Source organism: Pleurodeles waltl, chromosome 9 (genome assembly GCF_031143425.1).
Source record: "Pleurodeles waltl isolate 20211129_DDA chromosome 9, aPleWal1.hap1.20221129, whole genome shotgun sequence".
NCBI classification, from domain to species: domain Eukaryota; kingdom Metazoa; phylum Chordata; class Amphibia; order Caudata; family Salamandridae; genus Pleurodeles; species Pleurodeles waltl.
Genome location: NC_090448.1, coordinates 1,163,212,088 through 1,163,233,629, shown reverse-complemented (window position 1 = coordinate 1,163,233,629; position 21,542 = coordinate 1,163,212,088). Strand labels below are relative to the sequence as shown.

At 43.4% G+C, this 21,542-nt stretch overlaps 1 protein-coding gene across 5 annotated transcripts in view; it reads left to right on the top strand.

The window, feature by feature from the left end:
- Positions 1-21,542, top strand: part of NOVA1 (NOVA alternative splicing regulator 1) — a 406,071-nt gene that overhangs the window by 292,110 nt on the left and 92,419 nt on the right. For 3 of the 5 annotated variants that reach the window (XM_069209044.1, XM_069209045.1, XM_069209048.1), the window contains exon 4: positions 16,416-16,487. The exons of the other annotated variants lie outside the window; for them this stretch is intronic. In XM_069209044.1, the coding sequence (XP_069065145.1) occupies positions 16,416-16,487 (72 nt within the window). The remainder of the gene's footprint in view (positions 1-16,415; positions 16,488-21,542) is intronic. 5 annotated transcript variants of the gene reach the window in all.

Sequence of the window (21,542 nt, the reverse complement as noted above, 5' to 3'; positions counted from 1 at the left end):
AGCCGATGGTCACGGTCATGATGGATGCTTCCACTCTAGGGTGGGGAGCTCATCTGGGGGACCTGGAGATCAAGGGTTGTTGGTCTCCAGTGGTACAGACTTTTCATATCAATCTGTTGGAATTGTGGGCGATACGTCTGGCTCTCAAGGCCTTCCTCCTGTCCCTTTGCGGTCAGTCAGTTCAGGCCCTGACGGACAACACTAGCACGATGTGGTATATAAAGAAGCAGGGAGGATTAGGGTTGTAGCTTCTCTGCAGAGAAGCTCTGCGTCTCTGGTCCTGGCTTCAGGACCATCGGATTTGCTTGATAGCGGATCATCTGGCTGGAGTGCTCGACCTGCGTGCGGACTCTCTCAGTCATCACCTTTCGGCCGATCACGAGTGGTGTCTCCATCCGGATCTGCTCCAGCACATCTTTCAGATGTGGGGTTCTCCGGTGATGGATCTGTTTGCCACCCGAGAGAACGCTCACTGCCCGTCATTCTGCAGCCTCTAGTATCCGGTGCAAGGAGCTTTGAGAAACGTGATTCAGATCTCTTGGTGCAACCAGTTGCTTTATGCATTTAACCACATACCCTTGATTCCTCGGGTTCTGAGGAAGATTAACCAAGATCGGGCTCAGGTTATTTTAATAGCCCCGGATCGGCCAAGAAGGGTGTGGTACACGGACCTTCTCCAACTATAGAAGTGCCCTCTGCTCCGTCTACCTCTCAGGGCAGACCTCCTCTCGCAGTTGCAGGGGCAGGTTCTACACCCCCACCTCCAGAGCCTGCTCCTTCATAGCTGGAGATTGAATGGGGCAAACTGAGTTCATCTTCTCTCCCACCAGATGTAGTGGATGTTATTTTATCGGCCAGGTGACACTCCACTAAATCAGTTTATGCCGGTAGGTGGGCAAAATTTGTGGCTTGGTGTGGAGAAAAGCAAATTGATCCTTTGTAGGCCCACCTTTCTGATATTTTATTAATTGCTTTGGACTTAGCAAAGAAGGGTTGTGCAGTGGTAACGGTTAAGGGTTATTTAGCTGCTCTGCCAGCATTTCTCTGCCTCCCGGATCAGCCCTCATTGATTAAATCACCTATTGTAGGTAGGTTTCTTAAGGGTTTACTTAATAAGTTTCCTCCCACTGCTTTTCGTGTGCCTCAGTGGGACCTAAATCTTGTTTTAACCTTTTTAATGGGGTCACCTTTTGAGCCCATTCACTCTTGCCCATTAAGGTTTTTAGTGCTTAAGACAGTTTTTCTCGTTGCCATAACATCGGCTATGCGGGTTAGTGAGCTTCAAGCTCTTTCTGTTAAACCCCCCCTTTACCTTGTTTTTCCCAGATAAAGTGGTGTTGAAAACCAGGGCGTCTTTCCTGCCAAAAGTTGTCACTCCTTTTCATATAGGGCAGGCTATTACCCTTCCATCTTTCTATCCTCCTCCTCATCCCTCGAAGGAGGAAAAAAGGCTTCACCGCTTGGACCCTAAAAGGGCGCTTAGTTTTTACATTGAAAGGACGAAGGACTTTCGCCTGGAAGATCAGCTGTTCGTAGGGTATATTGGATAGAGGTAGGGCAGAGCAGTCCATAAGAGAACTATCTCCAGGTGGGTTATCCTTTGTATCAAGATCTGCTACTCGTTGGCGAAAAAGGTTTCCCCTGAGGGCATCAGAGCCCACTCCATCAGATCTAAGTCTGCTACTTCGGCCCTGGCAAGGGGGGTTCCGGTGGTGGATATTTGCAAGGCACCAACTTGGGCGTCCCTCCACACCTTCACAAAGCATAATTGCTTGGACTATGAGGTTCGGAGGGATGGCCATTTTGCACGATCTGTGTTGCAGGATTTCTTGGTGTAATCAGACAGGCACCCACCTCCGAGTGCAGTACTTCTTAGGGACTCTATTCATAAGGTGAGGAATCCACAGGTAGTTGTATCCATCAGAAGAACAAGTTACTTACCTTCGGTAATGCTTTTTCTGGTGGATACAATAGCTACCTGTGGATTCCTCAGGTGAAGTCCCACCCGTCTCTCCGTTGCCTGTCTAATTGCACTAGGATATGTGGTTGTATAGATGTATGTATATATTGATATTTTTCTGTATATATAAATGATGGTTTTGATTATGTTGCATCATGAAGGTTTTATGTATTTATGTATTTATTCGAGTTATTGTGGAGTCGGTTCTCACCTGTTCGCCTCAAAGGCACGTAAAAAATGGGTGAAACTGACATCAGCACGCCGGCGAGGACCCCTTATTGGCACGGTGACGTCAGACGGAGTTGCATGGAGCCAGGCAATTGTGACATCCTCGTCGATGTGGAGAGCTGGGAAGAAGACCTTCCATCGGATGCTGACGCAAGGGTGAATTCATAAGGTGAGGAATCCACAGGTAGCTATTGTATCCACTAGAAAAAGCGTTACCGAAGGTAAGTAACTTGTTCTTCTTGCTCATCCTACCTTTGTACACAGGTTTACATATTATGCATACAATATATGCTGAGCCCTTTCTTCAGCAGATTGAAGACAGCTGTTCTCATGTTAAAAGTGAGAGATAAAAAATGGGCCAAACTCTACAGGGTCATGCAAAATAGCCAGTGTAGGAAAGAGGGTCGGTCTTGTTGGGGGCTCATAAGAGCTATTTGTTAGCAATATTTAGTCTCTGTGGGACCTTAATGGTGTCTCACAAGAGGCTTTATGATGATCATGAATCTGTTGGCAACCTTCCATGACTAAATGTGCAACAAGGACAAATTATGTAACAGTTTTAATTATATAGATACGCATTATGAAAAGGTGACCAGTTCCCGACATTTCAGATATTCTAAAATAACAATGGAACAAAAATCTAGTGACTGCTGACACATGATATCCAATCTGTTGAGGACGTGGAGTCTCCTTAATGAGTTGTTTACTATGTGGGACAATCTCGTGGCAGAGGACTCTGGCCTGTTCTAATGGAATTTTCTCAGCTGTGCTCCTATATGCTAATAGATGTCACCATGTGGCTCTGCATTAACACCATACTGCCCAGAAGTGACGGAGTAGACCAGCATGTAAGCACCACCCCTGCACACTGATAGGAATTCTTTTCTATCTGCGCCCTTCAACATGAATCCTGAGCTCCACTCCCCACTTTCTCGTATTCTAACAACTTCTAAATTATGTCAGACAATGTGCCAGAGGCAATGTCTCCACTGAAAATGGCAGGGTTCAAGCTGTGTTGGGACTACACATGGACCCACACGGCAAGTGCCTTTGGGCACCAGTAATAACTAAAAGTTGTGCAATAAGCACACCCTTACTTACCTAATGGCGATTTGGGGACAGTAAGCAAAACTCTTTGTCACCGAACATAAGAATAGGTCATGGTTGAAAAATAGATCTTGCTCTGCTCCAAGTTGTGGGGTTGTTTAAGGTACCATTAAAAGAGTTGCTGGAAGTCTTCAACTATTTCAAAGTCAAAGAGCCTCCATTATCACAAGAAGGGTACGCAGGTCTCAATTCCATCCCTTTAGGAGCCCAAGTGGTACTCAACCTAATCCCACTGCTCGAGATCAGACTAGAAGGCGTAAGGGCATCAATGGAAAGATCATACCTAAAAAGTGTCTTGTGTCTCTGAGCCAGTCTCACCGTTGTTCATGGTGTGACCTAAATTGCCTGGGATTTTTTCCAACCCTTTAGCAAATTACGATCTTCAAGGAGGCTCTGCTGCAGGTCTTTCAGTTGCTTCTGACACCTTATGGCAAGTTCTTGGGCCTAACAGAACCACAAGGAGCTCCAGTTAGACTCTTCCTACAATGGGTACTCTCTTGTTGCCAACCGATCCTGTGTAATCAATTCCTGAGGCAATTCAGAGGCTTGTTCATACTTCCACCCAGGCCCCTATGATCTTTGTCAGTCCTGAGACCAGTGCCAACCCAAGAACCGGTTCTGATGCCAGTGTTTGACCATGAACCGTTGTCATCTTGCTCCAGGCCTGTGTGCATTATGAGATCATAGAGACACAAATAGTTAGTTTACAACTGAAATCTAATCCTCAGCCTCTGCATTAATAGCAGTATTAACAGATTTGAGTGGCCTTATTTGGCGGTGACTCTGGTGGTGTTTAGAGTACGTTCCACATTACACTGACTATGAGGATGTCGTGGCCAACCTGCTAGCCCCTTTCTGTACTGATGATGGTCTAGACATACATTTACAAAATGCCACCGGGCCAGATACATTCTAGAGTCTGAACTATACTCACCGCCGGAGCCACCAATGGAAGAAATTGCCTCTTTTGCATTACTAGTTTGAAGGGCAGCAGAAGAAATGGATTTACAGTTGCCTACTGTTGAAACCAACTCAAGCGTGTTCACTGAGATCCTTCAATCTTGTCCAACTTCTTCTGAGCCACCTTTTCCATAAACAGTAGAGGAGGTTTAGGGGTTATTCAAGGGGTCTAACCCACAAGAAGCACCAGCACTCCCAATTTGTGCAGCAGCAGTAGCAGCCCAGTTCTTTCAGGCAGAAGTTGGTACTGTTTGTGCCAGCAAGGACAGCTCTACTCTAACTCCACCTTCTTAGCTGTAGATCCTGTCAAGCCACTTAAACTTGCTCTCACAAGCACATATTCAGCTAGTAAAAAGCAAGATGCCGTATTTTCTTCCTGATCCGACAAATGGGTCTGCAAATCATTCAAAGAGGCTATTCCCTGCCTTTTATTACTTTACTGTCCCGTTTTCTCCCCAGATCAGAGTGGCTGTCATTGCACTATTAAGTAATCCTGCTACAATAGATAGACCTTTGATTGGCGAAGGCTGCTATCAAGCAGGTGCTGGCTTTGAAAAGGGGAGAGAGTAATATAGTGCTTGTTGGAAATTTGCCTTTTCTGCATGATCACCTCAGATGTTTCACTGATTGCTGAATCCTATATGTGTTTGCTGGTTTTAGCACTTTCTCCCTACTATCCAGTAGTAAAGTGAGTGCTCTCCTTTCAAAAATGTTTGAATTGGCATATTCCCATTTGGTATATTGAACTTACTTATTAGTCCCTAATAATTGGTAGGCGATATACCCCAGGGCATGGAAGTCAAATGCCACTCCACTAGTAAACTACAGCACCTATTGTGCCTTCCACTGCAGTGGTAGTGCAAACATGGCTTTAGGCCAATCCTGCATAGTCTGACTGTTGCAGTGTAAAAATTGCAATTCAACCTGTCAAATAAATCCTTTTGACAGATCCAAACATCTCTTTTAAATATTAAGTCACCCCATGAAGGCCTAGTAGTCCACAGGTCAGGGTGCATGGCATATAAAAGTGGGACATGTAGAAATTTGATGTTAGCATGTCTTTACAGTGACTAACAGCTAAAAGCTATTTTCACTGCAGCAGATCTAGCTGTCATAGAGAACCAAAGTACAGATTTAAACCAGAGGTGGGTGTAACTGGCGTAATTCTCTTTACCATAATTCCCTTCAAAACTGATCAAAATTATGAGTAATTACATGAGAAGTGTTTCTTTCTTTCTTTTCTTAGTGAAAAATTGACCCTTGTTTCCAAAACGCTAAGAAAATAGCACTACATGCTAGAGGAGACGAACAGCAGTAGCCAACAGCCACTCGCTCTCTTTTAGTTTGTTTATCCTGTGCTCCTGCAGTAGGATTTTTACCCTCAACATACTCTTAATTACTCAAGCTGGAGTAATAATGTAATTTCTGTAATTTTGCATCACATCACAAAAATAATGCATAATTACTGAAATTACTCTAATTACTCCAGTGTAATTAAAATTTCATGCAGACCTAGTTAAAACCCTAACAATGTATTTCAGGAATAGAACTAGTCACAAAAATAATGAAAGATCTATTTTTAGTACTTATTAAAAATCCAATTTAATGGTGAAGTTGGATTTTTAATGAATGTTAAGAAAAAGTTACTTTTAGAAAGTGACCTTTTTCCTGCATGAAGTTCGAGGAGGTTAATTCGCATTTTGTCTAAAATTTCTACCAGCCACTAATTAGCATTAGTGTGAAAAATGTTTGAAATGCTTCTAGGAGAAATCAATAAGCTTACCTGAATGGACAGATATGACTCCTCTGAACCTCCCAAAAATTTAGGAGGGCAGGGGTCAACGGGCAGAAAATATGCTGCCTGTGCTGCACTTTATCACCGGTAGCGTGAGCAGTGGTGAAAATCAGTGTGAATGGCATCATGCGTTGCACAGGACTGCAACCATTTCAGCTGATTTTGCTGCCACTCGAGTAGAAAATCTACTCTATCAGCAGCAAGTCTACGCACATGGCAGCCCTCCGTGACCGTGACAGCTCATGTCCTCCGGCATTATAAAATGGCTCCGTGCCAACTGGAAATCACACCACATTTGCAAGCATGAATTGTTGAACCTCATGTTATTCCGGCGAGGTGCGAATGGCTGAATAATTCCACCATGTGCTGATGTGCAGGAACTCTGCCAATTCTGCAAGTGGAATTATAATTCCACCCGGGCCTAATTTGTTATGGACATGAACTCCTGCCCCAACTGTACTGTTGTTTGGATCCCTAATGCTGATTTTTGTTGTCATAGGGAAACACGGATCATGCATGTGTGCCGTGACATAGGTCTGTCTCATGGATTATGATAGCAATGCGTGCGCAGTGGAAACGTACTGTGTGTATGTGTGCTTGCGAGAAGTACAATAAATTAAGGGTACAGTTGCAGACATCCAGGTGGGAACTCTAGTCTCTCCTATTGCCTGTGTTGTGGGTTTGTCAGCTTTAGAGACAGCCTTTCAAGAGGAGGAAGAGAGGAAAGTATACACTTTAAAAGAAGCAGAACTCCAACATAAAACCTCAAAAGCTCAGACCCTAAGTCACAAATGCTTTCGGAAATGGTCTACAATGAGGGGAGGTGGGACACTAAAATTTGTCATCTGCCAACCAGCCAGATGGGCTGTGTGAGGAGGGGAAGCTCTGCAATGCTTCTGCCTGTAACGAGGTGTGGGTGTCAAGACCTGGTAGTCTCCATGCTGCATGAGCGGACATCACCCAAGGAAATCAAGACCACCTGCTCTGGAGCCTGGATCACCAGTGCCTGCCTGCTTGCCAAGACCAGTGTGTTCTGTGAGGAAGAGGAGAGTGTTGGAGGGAGTGAGGGCCAGTGTGGAGCCCAGCCCAGTGGACTCCTGGTGCGAGTTGTGAATAAACAGCTGCTGCACTGATTGGGTTGTTGCCCGTGTACAGTTTCCAGTCGGTGACCTCCATACGCCTGGAGGGGGCCGCTGTGAATATAGTCATGAGTGGAGAGCTATGATGAACAAGTGAAGCAGTGTGGTGCCTATGGCAGTGAACCCATATGCCAGGAGGGGCTGCCGTCAAAGTTATTGCCAGATCAGAAGGGCTGATGCCTGTGTGGAGCCTAGCGGTGACCCTGTATGCCAGGAGGATCACTGTGGTAGGGAATGCCATGTGGTGAGGGCCAGCGCCTTGGCCGGTAGAGTTAACGCAACCCAGTATGCCAGGAGGGGCTGCAGCTATCTAAGTTGTTTTTAGGATCGGGTTGTCTCCTGAAAAATCTGACCCATGACCCCTGGATCACCATGAAGCAACAAGGATTGAGCCTGAGCTGCCCCCCATGAAACTGAGAAAGACGTTTAAGTGTGCATCACTGCATTTTCCAGACCCAGCCAGGAACACAGGAATCCAATCTTCCCTCTTCCCTCAGTTGGGGGGTGTAAGAATTACCATGCAGGAGGAGCACCGGCGCACCACCAATCGCTGCTGGAGCTGGCCGTGTATGCTCAGGAGAGTGCCGCATCTGCCTACTATCCACACAGGATGAGAGCAGTGGGAGTTCCCATGTTGGGCTACTCCCTGGGACATTGTCAGCTTTCCCACACCTGGTGTAGGTAAGACTGGTCATAGGCATTTGGGGTCCAGGTTAACTCACTGTTGAGCATGCCATAGCACTAAGACACATTTGGCTATTTTACAAAGAGTTGGAGAAGACTTTTAAGTTAAGGCCTACTAGTGAGCAATCTCTGGATGCAGTCACCAGTGAATGGGGATTAACCCCTACCACATTACAAAGAGTGGCTACAAGAGGGATTTGCTAGCAAAACACTAGAACCCCGACCCCAAGTGGAAATGTATTCTTGTGTAAACATGTTGCGATATTGCTTTGAATGCATAGCACTAGAAATAAAATGCCTATTTTTATTATTTAAAAAAAGTATTTGACTGGACATTGATTTACTGACATTGTAATGTGCTCTTTGAGTTATGAGTTGTGTTTACTGACCTCAATACACATTCCCCTCCGCCCAGGAAGCCTCGAACTACTTGACCATAGCTACAACTGAGAGTCAAGAGTAGAGGGGGTACTTGGCCCACTTGCTCAGGATCCATAGTAGGTCTGCTCTGGGACACCAGGAGGAAAAAACCTCAACCCCCACAGTTGGCTCCACTGACTCCTGCATGCCTTGTGGCCCTCTGATAGGTGTTCTGAAACCCATCTGGGTCCCACACGGATGATTCCTTTCGCTGGGGCTTTCCTGGACACAGTGGCTTTCAAGTCCTTAGCACCCTGCAGTGTGCCCAGGACATTCAGGATATGATCTTGATGTTTCGGGTTCAATCCTGGGTCTCTGTGAAGACAGTTTGGAGACTTTTTGGACTCCTAGGCCTGCATTCTCCTCCTCCCAAAGGCCAGGCAGCATGTGTAGGCCCTGCAGTGGGACCTCCAGTTTCAATGGACCCATCGTCAAGGCTGCCTCTGCCTCTCCATTCCGATCTCACAGGAGAAGGCTCAACATCTTCTGTATAGACAGACAATTGTCAATCTGACCTGGGGCATGTCACTTTCCTTACCCAAACCAAACTTCACAGTTGTCATGGTCACTGCTGTTCATCTGGGAGAGGTGGAGATCAGGGGCCTCTGATCTCTGGCACAAGGCCAGCTCCACAGCACACTTTTGGTGTTTTTGAGGCTCAGTCTGGTCTTGAAAGCCTTACTACAATTTTTCAAGGGTAGTGTGGTGCTGGTCATCATGGAAATCATGAACTCCATGTGGTACTGCAACAAGCAAGGTAGAGTGGGGCCCTGTACCTATGCCAGGAATCCTTAGGTTTATGGACGTATCTGAGCCAACAGAACATCTTTTAGATAGCCAACATGCGGGGTCTCTGAATGCCAGAACAGACATCAGCTAACACATTACAAGCAACATTGTCACCCAGAGGTTCTAAGGAGCATTTTCAGTCTGGTTAGATCTGTTAGACAACAGTGAGAACATGCAGTGTTGACTTTATTGTGCACTGGAGTTTGTGCCAGGAACTTCACTATGGGATGAGTTCCGACTGCAAAGAGACATAGGTCTTCTGAGGCTTCCTTCCACTGCCTATCCAGCTTTAGGTTCTGATGAAAATCAGAACAGACCATGCCCAAGTCATCTTAATAGCCCTGACTGTGCCAGGACAGTATGGTACCCAATGTTCATGAAAATGAGCAGTCGCCCTCCAAACCGGCTTCCACTTCAGGAGGGACTTCTGTCTCAGCCATGAGTATCCACAACTTACACCTCGACGTATGGAGGCAGCTAAATGTTTTTCATCAACTGGCAGTGGTGGTTGATATTATCCTTGTAGCCCAGTGACCTTCAACAAAGCCCATCTTCATATGGCAATGAGAGACGTTAATGTGGCTCATCCTACTGAACCTGTACATGCAGCACTTTTAGATGTGTTGTCTCTTGCATCGTTGGCCCAGGCATGCCTTGCAGTGTGCACTGTTAAGGGTTATCTGTTAGCCCTTTCAGCCTTTCTGATATGCCTGTTCAAACAATCTCATTTAAATAACAGTGATGCATTTTATGAAGGTTCTGCTTCCCGGGAAGAATTTCCACATGCCACAAAGGGACTTGAACTTAGTTTTAACATTTCCTGTGTACATGTCTTTTGAGCCAGTGTGCAGATGCTGACTAACACTGCTGGCGCTCAAAACAGTTTTCCTAATTCCTATCATCAAAAGGTAAGATCCCATTGACTTGACCCTAAAACAGCATTGATCTTTGACATTGACTGCACAAGGTTCTATCGTGCAGCTGGCCAGCTGTTAATACCATTTTCTATAAGAAGCAAATAGAAGGCGGTGCAAAAAACAACCATGTCTCAATGGATAGTCTTGTACATAAATATCTGTTCTTTACTGGTCAAGAAACAACCACCTGAAGTCCTACAGGCTCATTTTACCGTAGCCAAGGCTACACTAATGGCATTGACACATGGGCTGCTAGTGCTGGACATCTGCCCGGCTGTGAGATAGACATCAGTGCACACATCACAAAATACTACTGCAACATCTCACAGGATGCCATTTTGCCCATTCGAAAGACTTACTGGTCTCATTCTCCACTCCAGACCCTCTGCCTTTGGGAGGTACTGATGTGGCATCTATTCTTAAGATGACTAATTTGTGGTCAGAAGAACTCATTAGAAGAACAGGTTACTTGCCTTTGGTGACACTGTTTCTGGTGGATACTCTCTCTAATCATAGACTTTCCTCCCATCATAATAAGGTTTCAAGTTAGATTCTGTCACTCTTTGAACTGTATTTTTTCGTAGCACTCCAAGTCTTAGGGTGTAAAAGGAAAAATATATCAAACTAGCATCAGCACAAAATGTTGGCATTTACATTTGGCTTTACACTGTCACTTCTGGGGCTAGAGGGGAACGGCATAACCGTGGAGCCACATGGCACCACCTACTGAGAAAATTCACCAGATCAATTGGAGATAAATTCTTAAAGTGAAAAATCTATGATTAAGTGGAGCATCCACCAGAAACAGCATTATCAAAGGTAAGTAATTTATTCATTATGAATTGGGTGAATATGAAATATCTGCCAAAAGTCAGTAGATAAGCCATCCGCCCTATTTAAAAGTACTGCATCTGCCATACTCTAAATCAGGACCTTCTGTATTTGGAGCAGTCCAAAAAATACCATATTGTCATTTAGACTACTGGGACGGAAATAACTTCAGAAAGGTCTTCAATGGGACATATAGGTCTATATAATTTCTAATACCACCTTAATTAGAAACTTGAAAAAGCAGGATCAAGATTTGATAAACCAAACAAGGCCTGTTATATGTAAAAAAACATATTAGGCAGGCATCATACCTTGATTGAAGGACAGTGTGAGAAGAAAAGAGCAAAAAATATATCACTGGTTAAATCAGGGGAACGAACCAAAATATTCAGTCAGAAGGTGTCAAATGTCAGTGTGCTGGTAAAAAGAGGTGAACATTTGTGAAAAACATCTTATCCAATAAATGAAAACAATGTAGGGCCTGATTTAGGCTTCGGCAGACAGTACTATGTCCGTCAGAGTGGAGGAGACTTTACCTTTGACACCCTGAAAGAATACCATCACTAAATTTAGAGATGACTGCTAGTTCAGCAATCACCTTTGTACCTTGAAAGCAAGCACAATCACTACAGTTCCCCTTAGGCTAAGAAAGCAAATTGGTGGATGACCATTCACCAAACTTTAAAACTTTTTTCTTTTTCTGAAACAAACTCCCAGTGGAGGAGTTTGTTTCTGGAAAACAAATGCCTCTACACCCTAAGAGAAAACTTAATATTTGTTTATTTCTGGCCCTCACCTCCAAGTTTTACCTGGCGGTGACGGACAATAAATGAGGAAATTACACTACTCACCCTAAATAGGGAGGGTGGTGTAATGCCCTTCCTCCAATGTCCCCTACTCCACTGGCCAATAAGAGAAAGTTTTCTGTCGATAGAACCAATATGGGTCCTGTCAAAAGAAAGCCAATAGTCCAAATGTCTCTAAATGAGGCAGGCGGACAAAGGGTACTCTGTTGTATTTGTGATCCACCAAACTCTAAACGAGGCCCTGGGAAAACTGGGAAGGGCTAATTCAAACCTATGTCTACAATTGAAGTAGGCGATTATCAGGAGAACAAAGCTTACCTTAATAGAAAATTGAGATGTGCCCATAGCAGTGAAAACTTGAAACCCATGAAATGAACTGTAATTAATGAGAAACTAAAAAAATAATGGCAGAAAAATCAAAGCCACAAAGAGTAACTGAGCCACATCCAGCATTGTCAGCCGCATAGGAAGCGAAGACGCGGTGCACATTTTAATAACAAGAATGGCATAATGCAAAATGACAGCACCTATAAACTAAATGGGCCAAAACATGATGGCCAAACTTTTCAAAAAAGACCTGAAAAGGGATAATCAAATTAAAACACGCAAAACTGTTTTCCAGATACTCTGGAAGGGGAGTTTTAGTGTTGGAGGCAGTGTAAAAAATTAAGGGCTTAGAATCAGAAAAAATACAAATTTTTCCAATAACATGAAATTAAAAAAAAAACAAGATCAATAAATAGCAGGATGAAGACAGGATAATAAAAACAATGGGTTATGTAATATTTATACAGGACATCAATTCCTCTGATTCATTCAACCCTGATTTGACACATTCCAGGTGAGCTGTTTATTCACATCCTCTCAATTTCAGTTCCATGATTGCAACCTGGTGGGTCAATTTTTATCGGTTTAGTGAGTTGTGACACAATGTCCTCCACTCTTTGATTATGTTCCTCCAAATGTTGTACCAGAGGAGCATTGGCAGTGTGGCATCTGATTATTTTCTTGTGTTCAAGGATGTGTGCTTTAAACTTCTATGGTGTTTGTCCAATTTAGATCCTATAACACAGGCACCAAATTGCATAAACCTGAGGAGTTGCAATTGGTGTGATCCCTGAAGGTAAATTCAAAATTACCATCTCCAAAGATCTTAATGGTCAAAAAACTTGTGCAGGCCCTACATTGTCCAGATTTATAGTGCCCATCAATCGGTGGAAAAACCCACAATACTGGTGACAAAGAGGGGAGTGGTTCATTTAGGGTGTTTCGTAATATTTTGGCCACTCTTGAAGACAAATAAGAATGTCACTAATGTAATGTCCAAAGTTTGTAAAATGCCTTAATAGTGGCTAGTACTTTTTTAATGTTGTTGCTTTCTAGCTGAACTCGGTTACAAAAATAGGTCTATTCATGTGATCATCTTTGTCTTTAGGGGACAAATAAGTCTCTATAGGGCAAGCCTGTTCATTAGCTTCTTGAGAAGTCTGTTAAGATATCCTTTGTCAACAAAACTTTCAATCAATACGTCATTTCTCTTAAAAATCTTCCTTACCAGTACAGTTGCAAAGACTGTACCAGTAGTAGGAGACGCTTCATGGGTAATTGATGGAATATGTAACTATGGAGATTTATTGGTAGAACTGTGTGTATAACGTTGTCCTAAGCATCGAAGAGGACCTAGGAGCAGGAAGACAATGGTTGAATGGAACTTGTGAATGAAAGTAAGGAAATTAAAGATTTTCCTGAGGGTTCCTCATTGATGAAGTCTTGACAGTCAATTTGATATGACTTTGAAGGCAAGTCCAGGTGCACTACAGGGCTTCTCACTCTGAAGGTGCTACATTTCATGGTCACCAATCTGGGGACATTATGTGTCCCACAGAGCTGCAGATGAGGATTTTTGTCCCTGGAGTTTAATGTCAGAGGTTCTGGTCTTCCAGTCATAAACGGTGGAGAGTCAAGATCTGGGTTTGAGGCAGTGTCAGCAGAAAATGAGTGTCATCTTCAGAGTTGTAACAGGTTAGTAAAAAGGTTTAGATGGAATAAGCAGAGGACCAAGGTAGACCCCTCTGGTACACAGTGATTGAGAGGATAGAAAACATCCAGTACAGAGCCTAATGCTGAATTTAAAAACCTCTGGGGTATCTTAATAGAGAGGGGTGATCAGATGTATCAAAATCGACTCTAGAAATAGCAGGACTGCTACTCCATTCTTGTCCACTTTAGTTTTGGAATTCATTGTGGAGCAGTAGATGATTCTGTGCCTTGTAATGTATGGGAGCTCACCTAGACAGCAGAGAGGAATTGCTGGCGATCAAGATAGTCATTGAGTTAGGTGAATGCATTATTATGGATGTGTTCACTCTGTGATGGCACATTGTCCATTGGTCTGTAGTTGTTTGGATTGTTTGGCTAAGCGTGGACTTCTTCAGTAAAGAATTAATGTAGGTGCTCTTTAAGGACACTTGTGTAGGTCCTTTTAACCATGGAACTGTCAAAGAGACAGTGGCAAGTAGTGACAAACCTCATAATGGCAGTGGACAAGCAAGGGTCTGTTTGCTTGTGATCCTGAATTGCAGCTGGGTTAGGAAGCTGGTGTTGGATAGCTAGCGAAAGAGTGGTAATACGCAAAGGGAGGGCCCACGGCTGAATCCGGGAGTGAGGTTAGCCTTGTCAAAGCTTGTCAGTGCTTTAGGAATTTGAAATCAGTAGCTGTGTTTTCTTGCTGAACCAACGAGTTGAAGAAGTCTTGTGATAAGATGAATTTCCTTGTGCTTGTGCTGGCTGCTGATATTCAGACAAGACCCTTAAAGATTAATTTGAGAGGCAACTGGAGTCAGCAAGAGAAGCGGCAAAATGTTTATTGTCAGCATTTTTGATCGATATGTTCTGTAGTCTGATTGTCATTGCATAGTAGTATGTGTGCATGTGTTCTCTCATTTTCATTCTTAGGTTGTGGTATCTCAGTGTGGTGTACCAAGCTTTTAGTGAATCGGTTAAGGCAGCAGTAGGAAAAGTGATTTTGTTGGGGATTATGAGTTATTTAGGAAACTCATGGCATCTGAGATGCAGAGACTGAAGGCAGTGTGAATTTCCCACTAAATGGCCGTGGCGAGGCCCTCAAGTTGTTTTCATGTCTGAAATAGGTCTGAATGCTCCAGTGGCAGGTCCATGCTTGATGGCAGCACTATGCTTGATGGCAGATGGAGCAAGTAGGAATCCAGAGGAGCGGGTAAGGCTGATGATTCTTAGACAAAATGGCATTAAGAGTAGCAGTATTTAAAAATGTGGACACTGAGGGGGTCATTCCTACCCTGGCGGTCTATGACCGCCAGGGTAGGTGACGGAGGAAGCACCGCCAACAGGCTGGCGGTGCTTCCGGGGGCATTCTGACCGCGGCGGTAAAGCCGCGGTCAGAAAAGGGAACCGCCGGCTTCCCGCTGCCCCAGGGAATCCTCCACGGCGGCACTGCAAGCAGCGCCGCCATGAGGATTCCGACCCCCTTCCCGCCAGCCTGGTTCTGGCGGTTTTCACCGCCAGAACCTGGCTGGCGGGAATGGGTGGCGTGGGGCCCCTGGGGGCCCCACATAGATTTTCAGTGTCTGCGTGGCAGACACTGAAAATCACGACGGGTGCAACTGCACCCGTCGCACCCCTTCGACTCCGCCGGCTCCATTCGGAGCCGGCATCCTCGTGGAAGGGGGTTTCCCGCTGGGCGGGCGGGAGGCCTTCTGGCGGTCGCCCGCCAGCCCAGCGGGAAACCCAGAATGACCGCCGCGGTCTTTCGACCGCAGTACGGTCTTCTGGCGGTTCCCGCTTGGCGGGCGGCAACCGCCGCCCGCCAATCTAGGAATGACCGCCTGAGTGCCCTAATGCAAGCACGGAGTTTGGGCCTCTGTCCCCTGGTACGTTGGTAAAACAAAAAAAAAAACACTATTTAGAGTCAAATAAGCCCGTCACAATGGGCCCCGGTGCCACTACACATGCTGTACCATTAATAGCTACCCCCTGAACTCACTGCTGAGGTTTAAATATACTGGTGTTGATAAATTGCAAGCTCCTGACTACACATATGTTGAAATGATGCTGCTTAAAATAGGGAGGAGGGAAACATCTAAGTAGAAAGTTACCCGATGACGCCTTCGGGCCAGGACATAATTATTGACTGAACTATGGCGGGTATTAGTAAAACTTCCGAATCGAATCCTAATATCCGGATATGTGTTTCAGTTTACCTGCATGTCTAACTTACCGTAGGAGTAGCATATTTGTTTTATATACCGGTGTCTGCCCTTAAACTCCCTAGTGGGTTGCTGTAGTACCAACCAGTGTCATGATTCCAGCCATAAGTCATTGAATTCAAATTGCACGGTGTTTTGGAACGTCTTTTTTTAAAGAGGAATTTTTACAATGCTTATTGGTAAGGTCCCTCGTTCTGTTATTTCCTTTAAAGATTAATTTTTGTTAGCCTTAGAGAACCTGGCTCAAGGCATATTTTCTGGCGCGTTTCATTTTTTTTAGAAAGATACATTGTTTCACACGCTTGATCACGCTTATTGGCATAAAGTAAGCATCTACCGTCTAAAGCTGTGTGTTATATTAAATAGCGTTTCAGTACTTCACAATGTTATTTGTCAAGTTAATTTGGTATGACAATGAATATTTTGCATTCTTTTTAGTAACATTTGTACATGCTTGTCACGCTGTTCATTTTTGTTATTTTCAAAGTGTTTATTTTAAAATGGTTGATTTGCTCATGCCCTGCTTTATTCCCAGACATTGCCATCTTCACCAAGTAGCCCAAAGCCCTCTCCATCTGATCCCATGACCACCTCCAGAGCTAATCAGGTACAGTATCATTTCATCTATACCATACTTTTCTCCAGCAGCATGACCAGGCTAAAGCATTGTACGTTTCCCATTCCCATATCTGCACCCATCCTCACAACACTTCCTAACTGCTGCATGCCATGCACCCAACATCTTAATGACCAAAAACAAATACAGTTGGTCGTTTAAAAACAAGCTAATTAAGTGGATGATGCATTTCTCAGAATAATGCATGTTTTGGTCGAATTCTTAAGCAGTCTCTACACAGACGAAACAGATACATTCTGTTAAAGGGAAGATTGCCATATGTCCCCAGTTGTGTAAAGAGTATGTCGTATGTACCTTGGCTAACAACATGAAAGGCCTGTCAAGTTACTTGCTGAGTGCTGAGGCAGAGGAAGTACCTGTTAGAATAGGTAAGTAAAGCACAGACTGTCCAACTGTGAACATGCTTATATTGCAATGTATGCTTTTGTGTTTTCTTTGGAAAGGAAATGACGCATATATACATTATCTATCAATTGGGGGAAACTGTGTACTTTTGTCTTGGGAACATCAGGGAGGAGGTGCACTATTCGTGCCCCATGATACATTTGAAGACTTTCTGATGGTTGGAGGGGAGGAAAGCAGACTGGATCTTGGTTGCTCAGGGAGATGCTAATCCTGTATTTCTGTGTGAACAAAATTAAGTACAAAATCTTCTTGCTTCTTGTTGAATTCACAGATTGTTGTGCCCCTTTGTTCCTGGAAGACCTTATTAAGAGCTCTGAATCTTTGATCTTTTTGGTGTGGCCTGGATTTGTGAAATGTCCACTGTCTGTCTTGTCTGTCTCTGTTTGGGTGATCAATGCTGTTGTCTTGCATGTTATTGAGATGAGCGCCCGCCTCTTTTTAAAAGCTTGGTATTTCTGTGACGTATATCACTGTGTCATCGTGGAAATGCAGATGACTGAATTCTTCATTTTAAAGCCCTTACTCCTTTGTGGAATGCTTTTTCTGTCAGTTGTTTTCATGTGTGCAAACTGTTTGCATCAGTTGTTCTTTGAAGGAAGTGCATCACCATCTGATACACGATTTGTAAGTCTACTCTGGGCTATTATTTTAGCAAAATGTTTGGTCATCTGAGGGACAGAAGTGCAGTTTCGGTGAAGTAATTCTAAAAGTTTGATCTTCTTGAAGCATGGGTTGCAGATGCTCAGCAATCTTGAACAGGTCGTCCATATTTAATCTTCCCTATGTTTTTGTTTGCATTCCAGAAGGATATTTGTAAATGTTTTTATGGCTGTGTGATTCTGGACTCTAAAATGTATGTGGTTGTAGCCATAATTTAAGAACTACTTCTGGTTCATCCCAACCTGCTGTATCAGAGCGAATCTTGTTTTAACATATTGGACCCCATTCACAAAGGTACATTTACATGTGTAGATCTTCTTTTTTTGTACATAGGTGTAACTCTCCACTTTTTTGCTGTTCACCATTTACAATTGGAAATGTACATCTAAATGTAAACATATATGTCTCCATCCCCTCTAAATAGAGGGAGACACCTCCTATGACTTAATGTACATGTGTGAAGTTACAATTAGTAACTTTTCATTTGCTAGTGGAGGTCTCCACCACCGGGGTGGAGATCCTCCTGTAGGAAACAACAAGGAAATTTAATGAAAGTTATTTTTTTTATTTTTTTTATTGGCATTTATCGTATGTCACTGTAAGTTGTACAAGATACAATGATATGTTCATAGGGTGAAAAAGCGAAACCCCCTTCATCATTTCAACATAAATAATGGCTTAGTAGCAGGCTATACATTAATCTGAGAGGGATGACACAAAATAAGGAGAGTAAAGTACATCTTATATCTACTTTGGGTGACATAATTTGTCCTGTTCTACTGAAAGTTAGCAAATGTGCTTATTACAAAGCAAAATAAAATAGTAACTAAACATTCTTCTGGCTGGTGGTGCTACTTGCAACTGTGTGGGATTAGGAGAATGTGGATAGTCGAATGGTGCTGTAAACATGGGCATGATATGTTAGTGGTATTTACAAGGGAGGGAGAGAGAAGGGGGTGATGTGGAGGTACACCATATGTGGGTGGCCTTGAGTAAATGCTGAATCAATTATTGGTATCCTACGGGTAGATAAATGGAGGAGTGACTTGTATGATGGCCCAGTCTCATCGGCTACCTGGTTCTCATGGAGGGTTGTATAGTATAGGGGGAGGGCAGATTAAGTTTGGCAGATAATTTCAGAACATAAGTGTCCCACATTGTAGCTCCCCAACTCTCCCCACGTAGCCTACAAACATGCATCAGGGTGTCAGCCTCTGCCAAAGCCCAGTTATGGGTCACCCTGAGCCAACATTCAATCGTGGGTGGTTGAGAACCTTTCCAAGTTATGAAAATGAAGCGCTTATATAAGACCGGAGCCAGGTCAACTAGCTTCAAGTAATACTTGTTATGCTTAGCTCACTTTGTGATCCCCAAGAGATAAAGGAGTGGATCTAGAGGCAGTTGGACATCAACCACTGTTTACAGATGTTCCATCACCGGGGTCCAGGTGCGCGGTAGTGGTGGACAGTCCCAGACCATGTAAATGAAAGTAGCATCTGCGTGCCCACATCTGGGGCATGCTGGGGATACCTCTGGGTAAGGTAGGTTTGATGTATGTAATTAAGGGCCAGATGTAGGTAGCTGTTTGCATGTCGCAAACTGCGAAAAACGCAGTTTGCGCCATGCAAACAGCCTAACGCGATGCTCATCCCCAAATTGCGAGTCGGTACCGACTCGCAATTTGGGGATGCGACTCGCAAATAGGAAGGGGTGTTCCCTTCCTATTTGCGACCGCATCGCCATGCTGAGTTGCTTTGTGACCGCGAATGCGGTCGCAAACCAACTCGCAGTTACCACCCACTTGAAGTGGGTGGTAACTCATTCGCAAAAGGGAAGGGGTCCCCAGGGGACCCCTTCCCCTTTGTGAATGCCGAAAAAAACGAAACCAAATGGTTTCGGAAGTTTTTCTTTTTGCAACTCGTTTTCCTTTAAGGAAAACGGGCTGCAAAAAGGAAAAAAAACTGTGCTTTATTAAAAAAGCAGTCACAGACATGGAGGTCTGCTGTCTCCAGCAGGCCACCATCCCTGTGAGTGCATGGACTCGCTATGGGGTCGCAAACTGCGACCACCCTCATTAATATTCATGAGGTGGGTCTTTGCGACCCCATAGCGAGTCGCAGAAGGTGTCTCAGACACCTTTCTGCATATGGTTTTGCGAGTTGCAAATTGCGAGTCGGTATGACTCGCAATTTGCAAGTCGCAAAATTTTACTTACCTACATCTGGCCCTAAATTATGTAAATTTTAAGCAGGCATTGCATGAGATTTGTTTCTCTCGTTCTAAGGCCATATTCCATTGATTAGTGATTAATTCTACATCCAAGTAAGTATCCCATTTGGGCTTGCTACGCAATGCCATGTATAATACCGAAACTACTTGACAGCCTAGCCCGTGTGAGAGAAAGTACTGCAAACCCATATATAGTGGTGGTTCAGTCAGGCTAGATTCCCATGTTTCCCCAATCCCACATTAATTGTAGGGTGTGTAAGGACGGATAACAGAGTAATGTCACTGTAAAGTTCACCCATTTGGGTGAGCCCAGAGTCTCTCCATGGAGTAAAATCATTGCCCTTATGGAGGGTGCCTGTCATTAATTTTCATGACAGACACCCTCCGTAAGGGCAACTGTGGTGCATAAGGCAATTTTTTTATTTAAAATAAATAATATTTTTGTGGAACTAATCAAATAAAACTTTACAACACATTACATCCTCAAATTAGATGTGTAATAAATTATAATATTTTTAAAATAAATAATATTTTTGTGGAACTAATCAAATACAACTTTACAACACATTACATCCTCAAATTAGATGTGTAATAAATTATAATATTTTTAATGTATTAATTTAATTTAGAAATATTAATTTAAAAAAATTACAATAAAACTACCCACCCTCAATAACATGTTTTTTACTTTGTAGTAAACATTGTTATATGTTATGTATTTAATTAATGTAAGTATTTTTCATAGTTTTATCTAAATAATTGAAAAGTATAATTTATTTTTTTAACTGTTTTATTACATTTAGAAAAAGTAATCAGTATTTACTATTATTTTAGCACTCAGAAGAAATATATAGATATAATTTATAAGTTAAATTTCAAATTAATTTATTTCAATTAACCACAGTCCCTATGGATTATGAGTTTAGTTCACTATCTCTACTGTTTTCTATAAGAGTGTGTTGCAGTACCAGTGGTTGCCCATGTGTTGTGCCTGACCTACTGCAAGGCTGACTGGAGTGCATTTATGCCTGTTTGATGCTAGGAGGGCTGTAGTAAATAATGTTTGCACATTATTTCCTACTACCTACTAGCGAATTCATAGTTTTGTGCAAAAAAACACCTGAAACAGACACCAGGTTGCTGGAAATTCCAGTCTTCAGAAATAAAAGGCAAGAAAACAATCTTTCTCGGGGAATGACGCTGAGGATTTGGAAATGCATTCCCTGTCAATTAGAACTCTTGCCAACTTTCAACTGTTCAAGAAAGAAGTTAAGGGCTGATTTAGACTTTGGTGGGGTCGAAAGTACTCATTCCGAAAAGAGGACATTGCCCCCTCCTTCTCAAGGGACCTCTGACCGCCAAATCTAGACTTGTGCTGCAACCCCACAAAACAACTCTTAACTTTGGCAGGGACCACTGTCACCTTAGTTCCTGTCAATGTTGGAAACATCTGATGGATGGATCCATCAAACATGATGGCTATCTGTCAAACATTTACAACATTTTTCATTTTTTAAAATACAAACCCCCAAAGCAGGAGTTTGTCTTTGAAGAATAAAAAGCTATTGAGCCCATGCACCATGATAACAAAGGCATCTGATTACGCACTCCGAATTGTGCAGGCGGTCAGATGACTTACCTCTGATGGCCTGTACTCCATAGGTTCCATTGTTGATGGGCAGACCTTCAGTTTGGTGGAAAAGCTACAATGCCATTCATAAAGCAAATTAG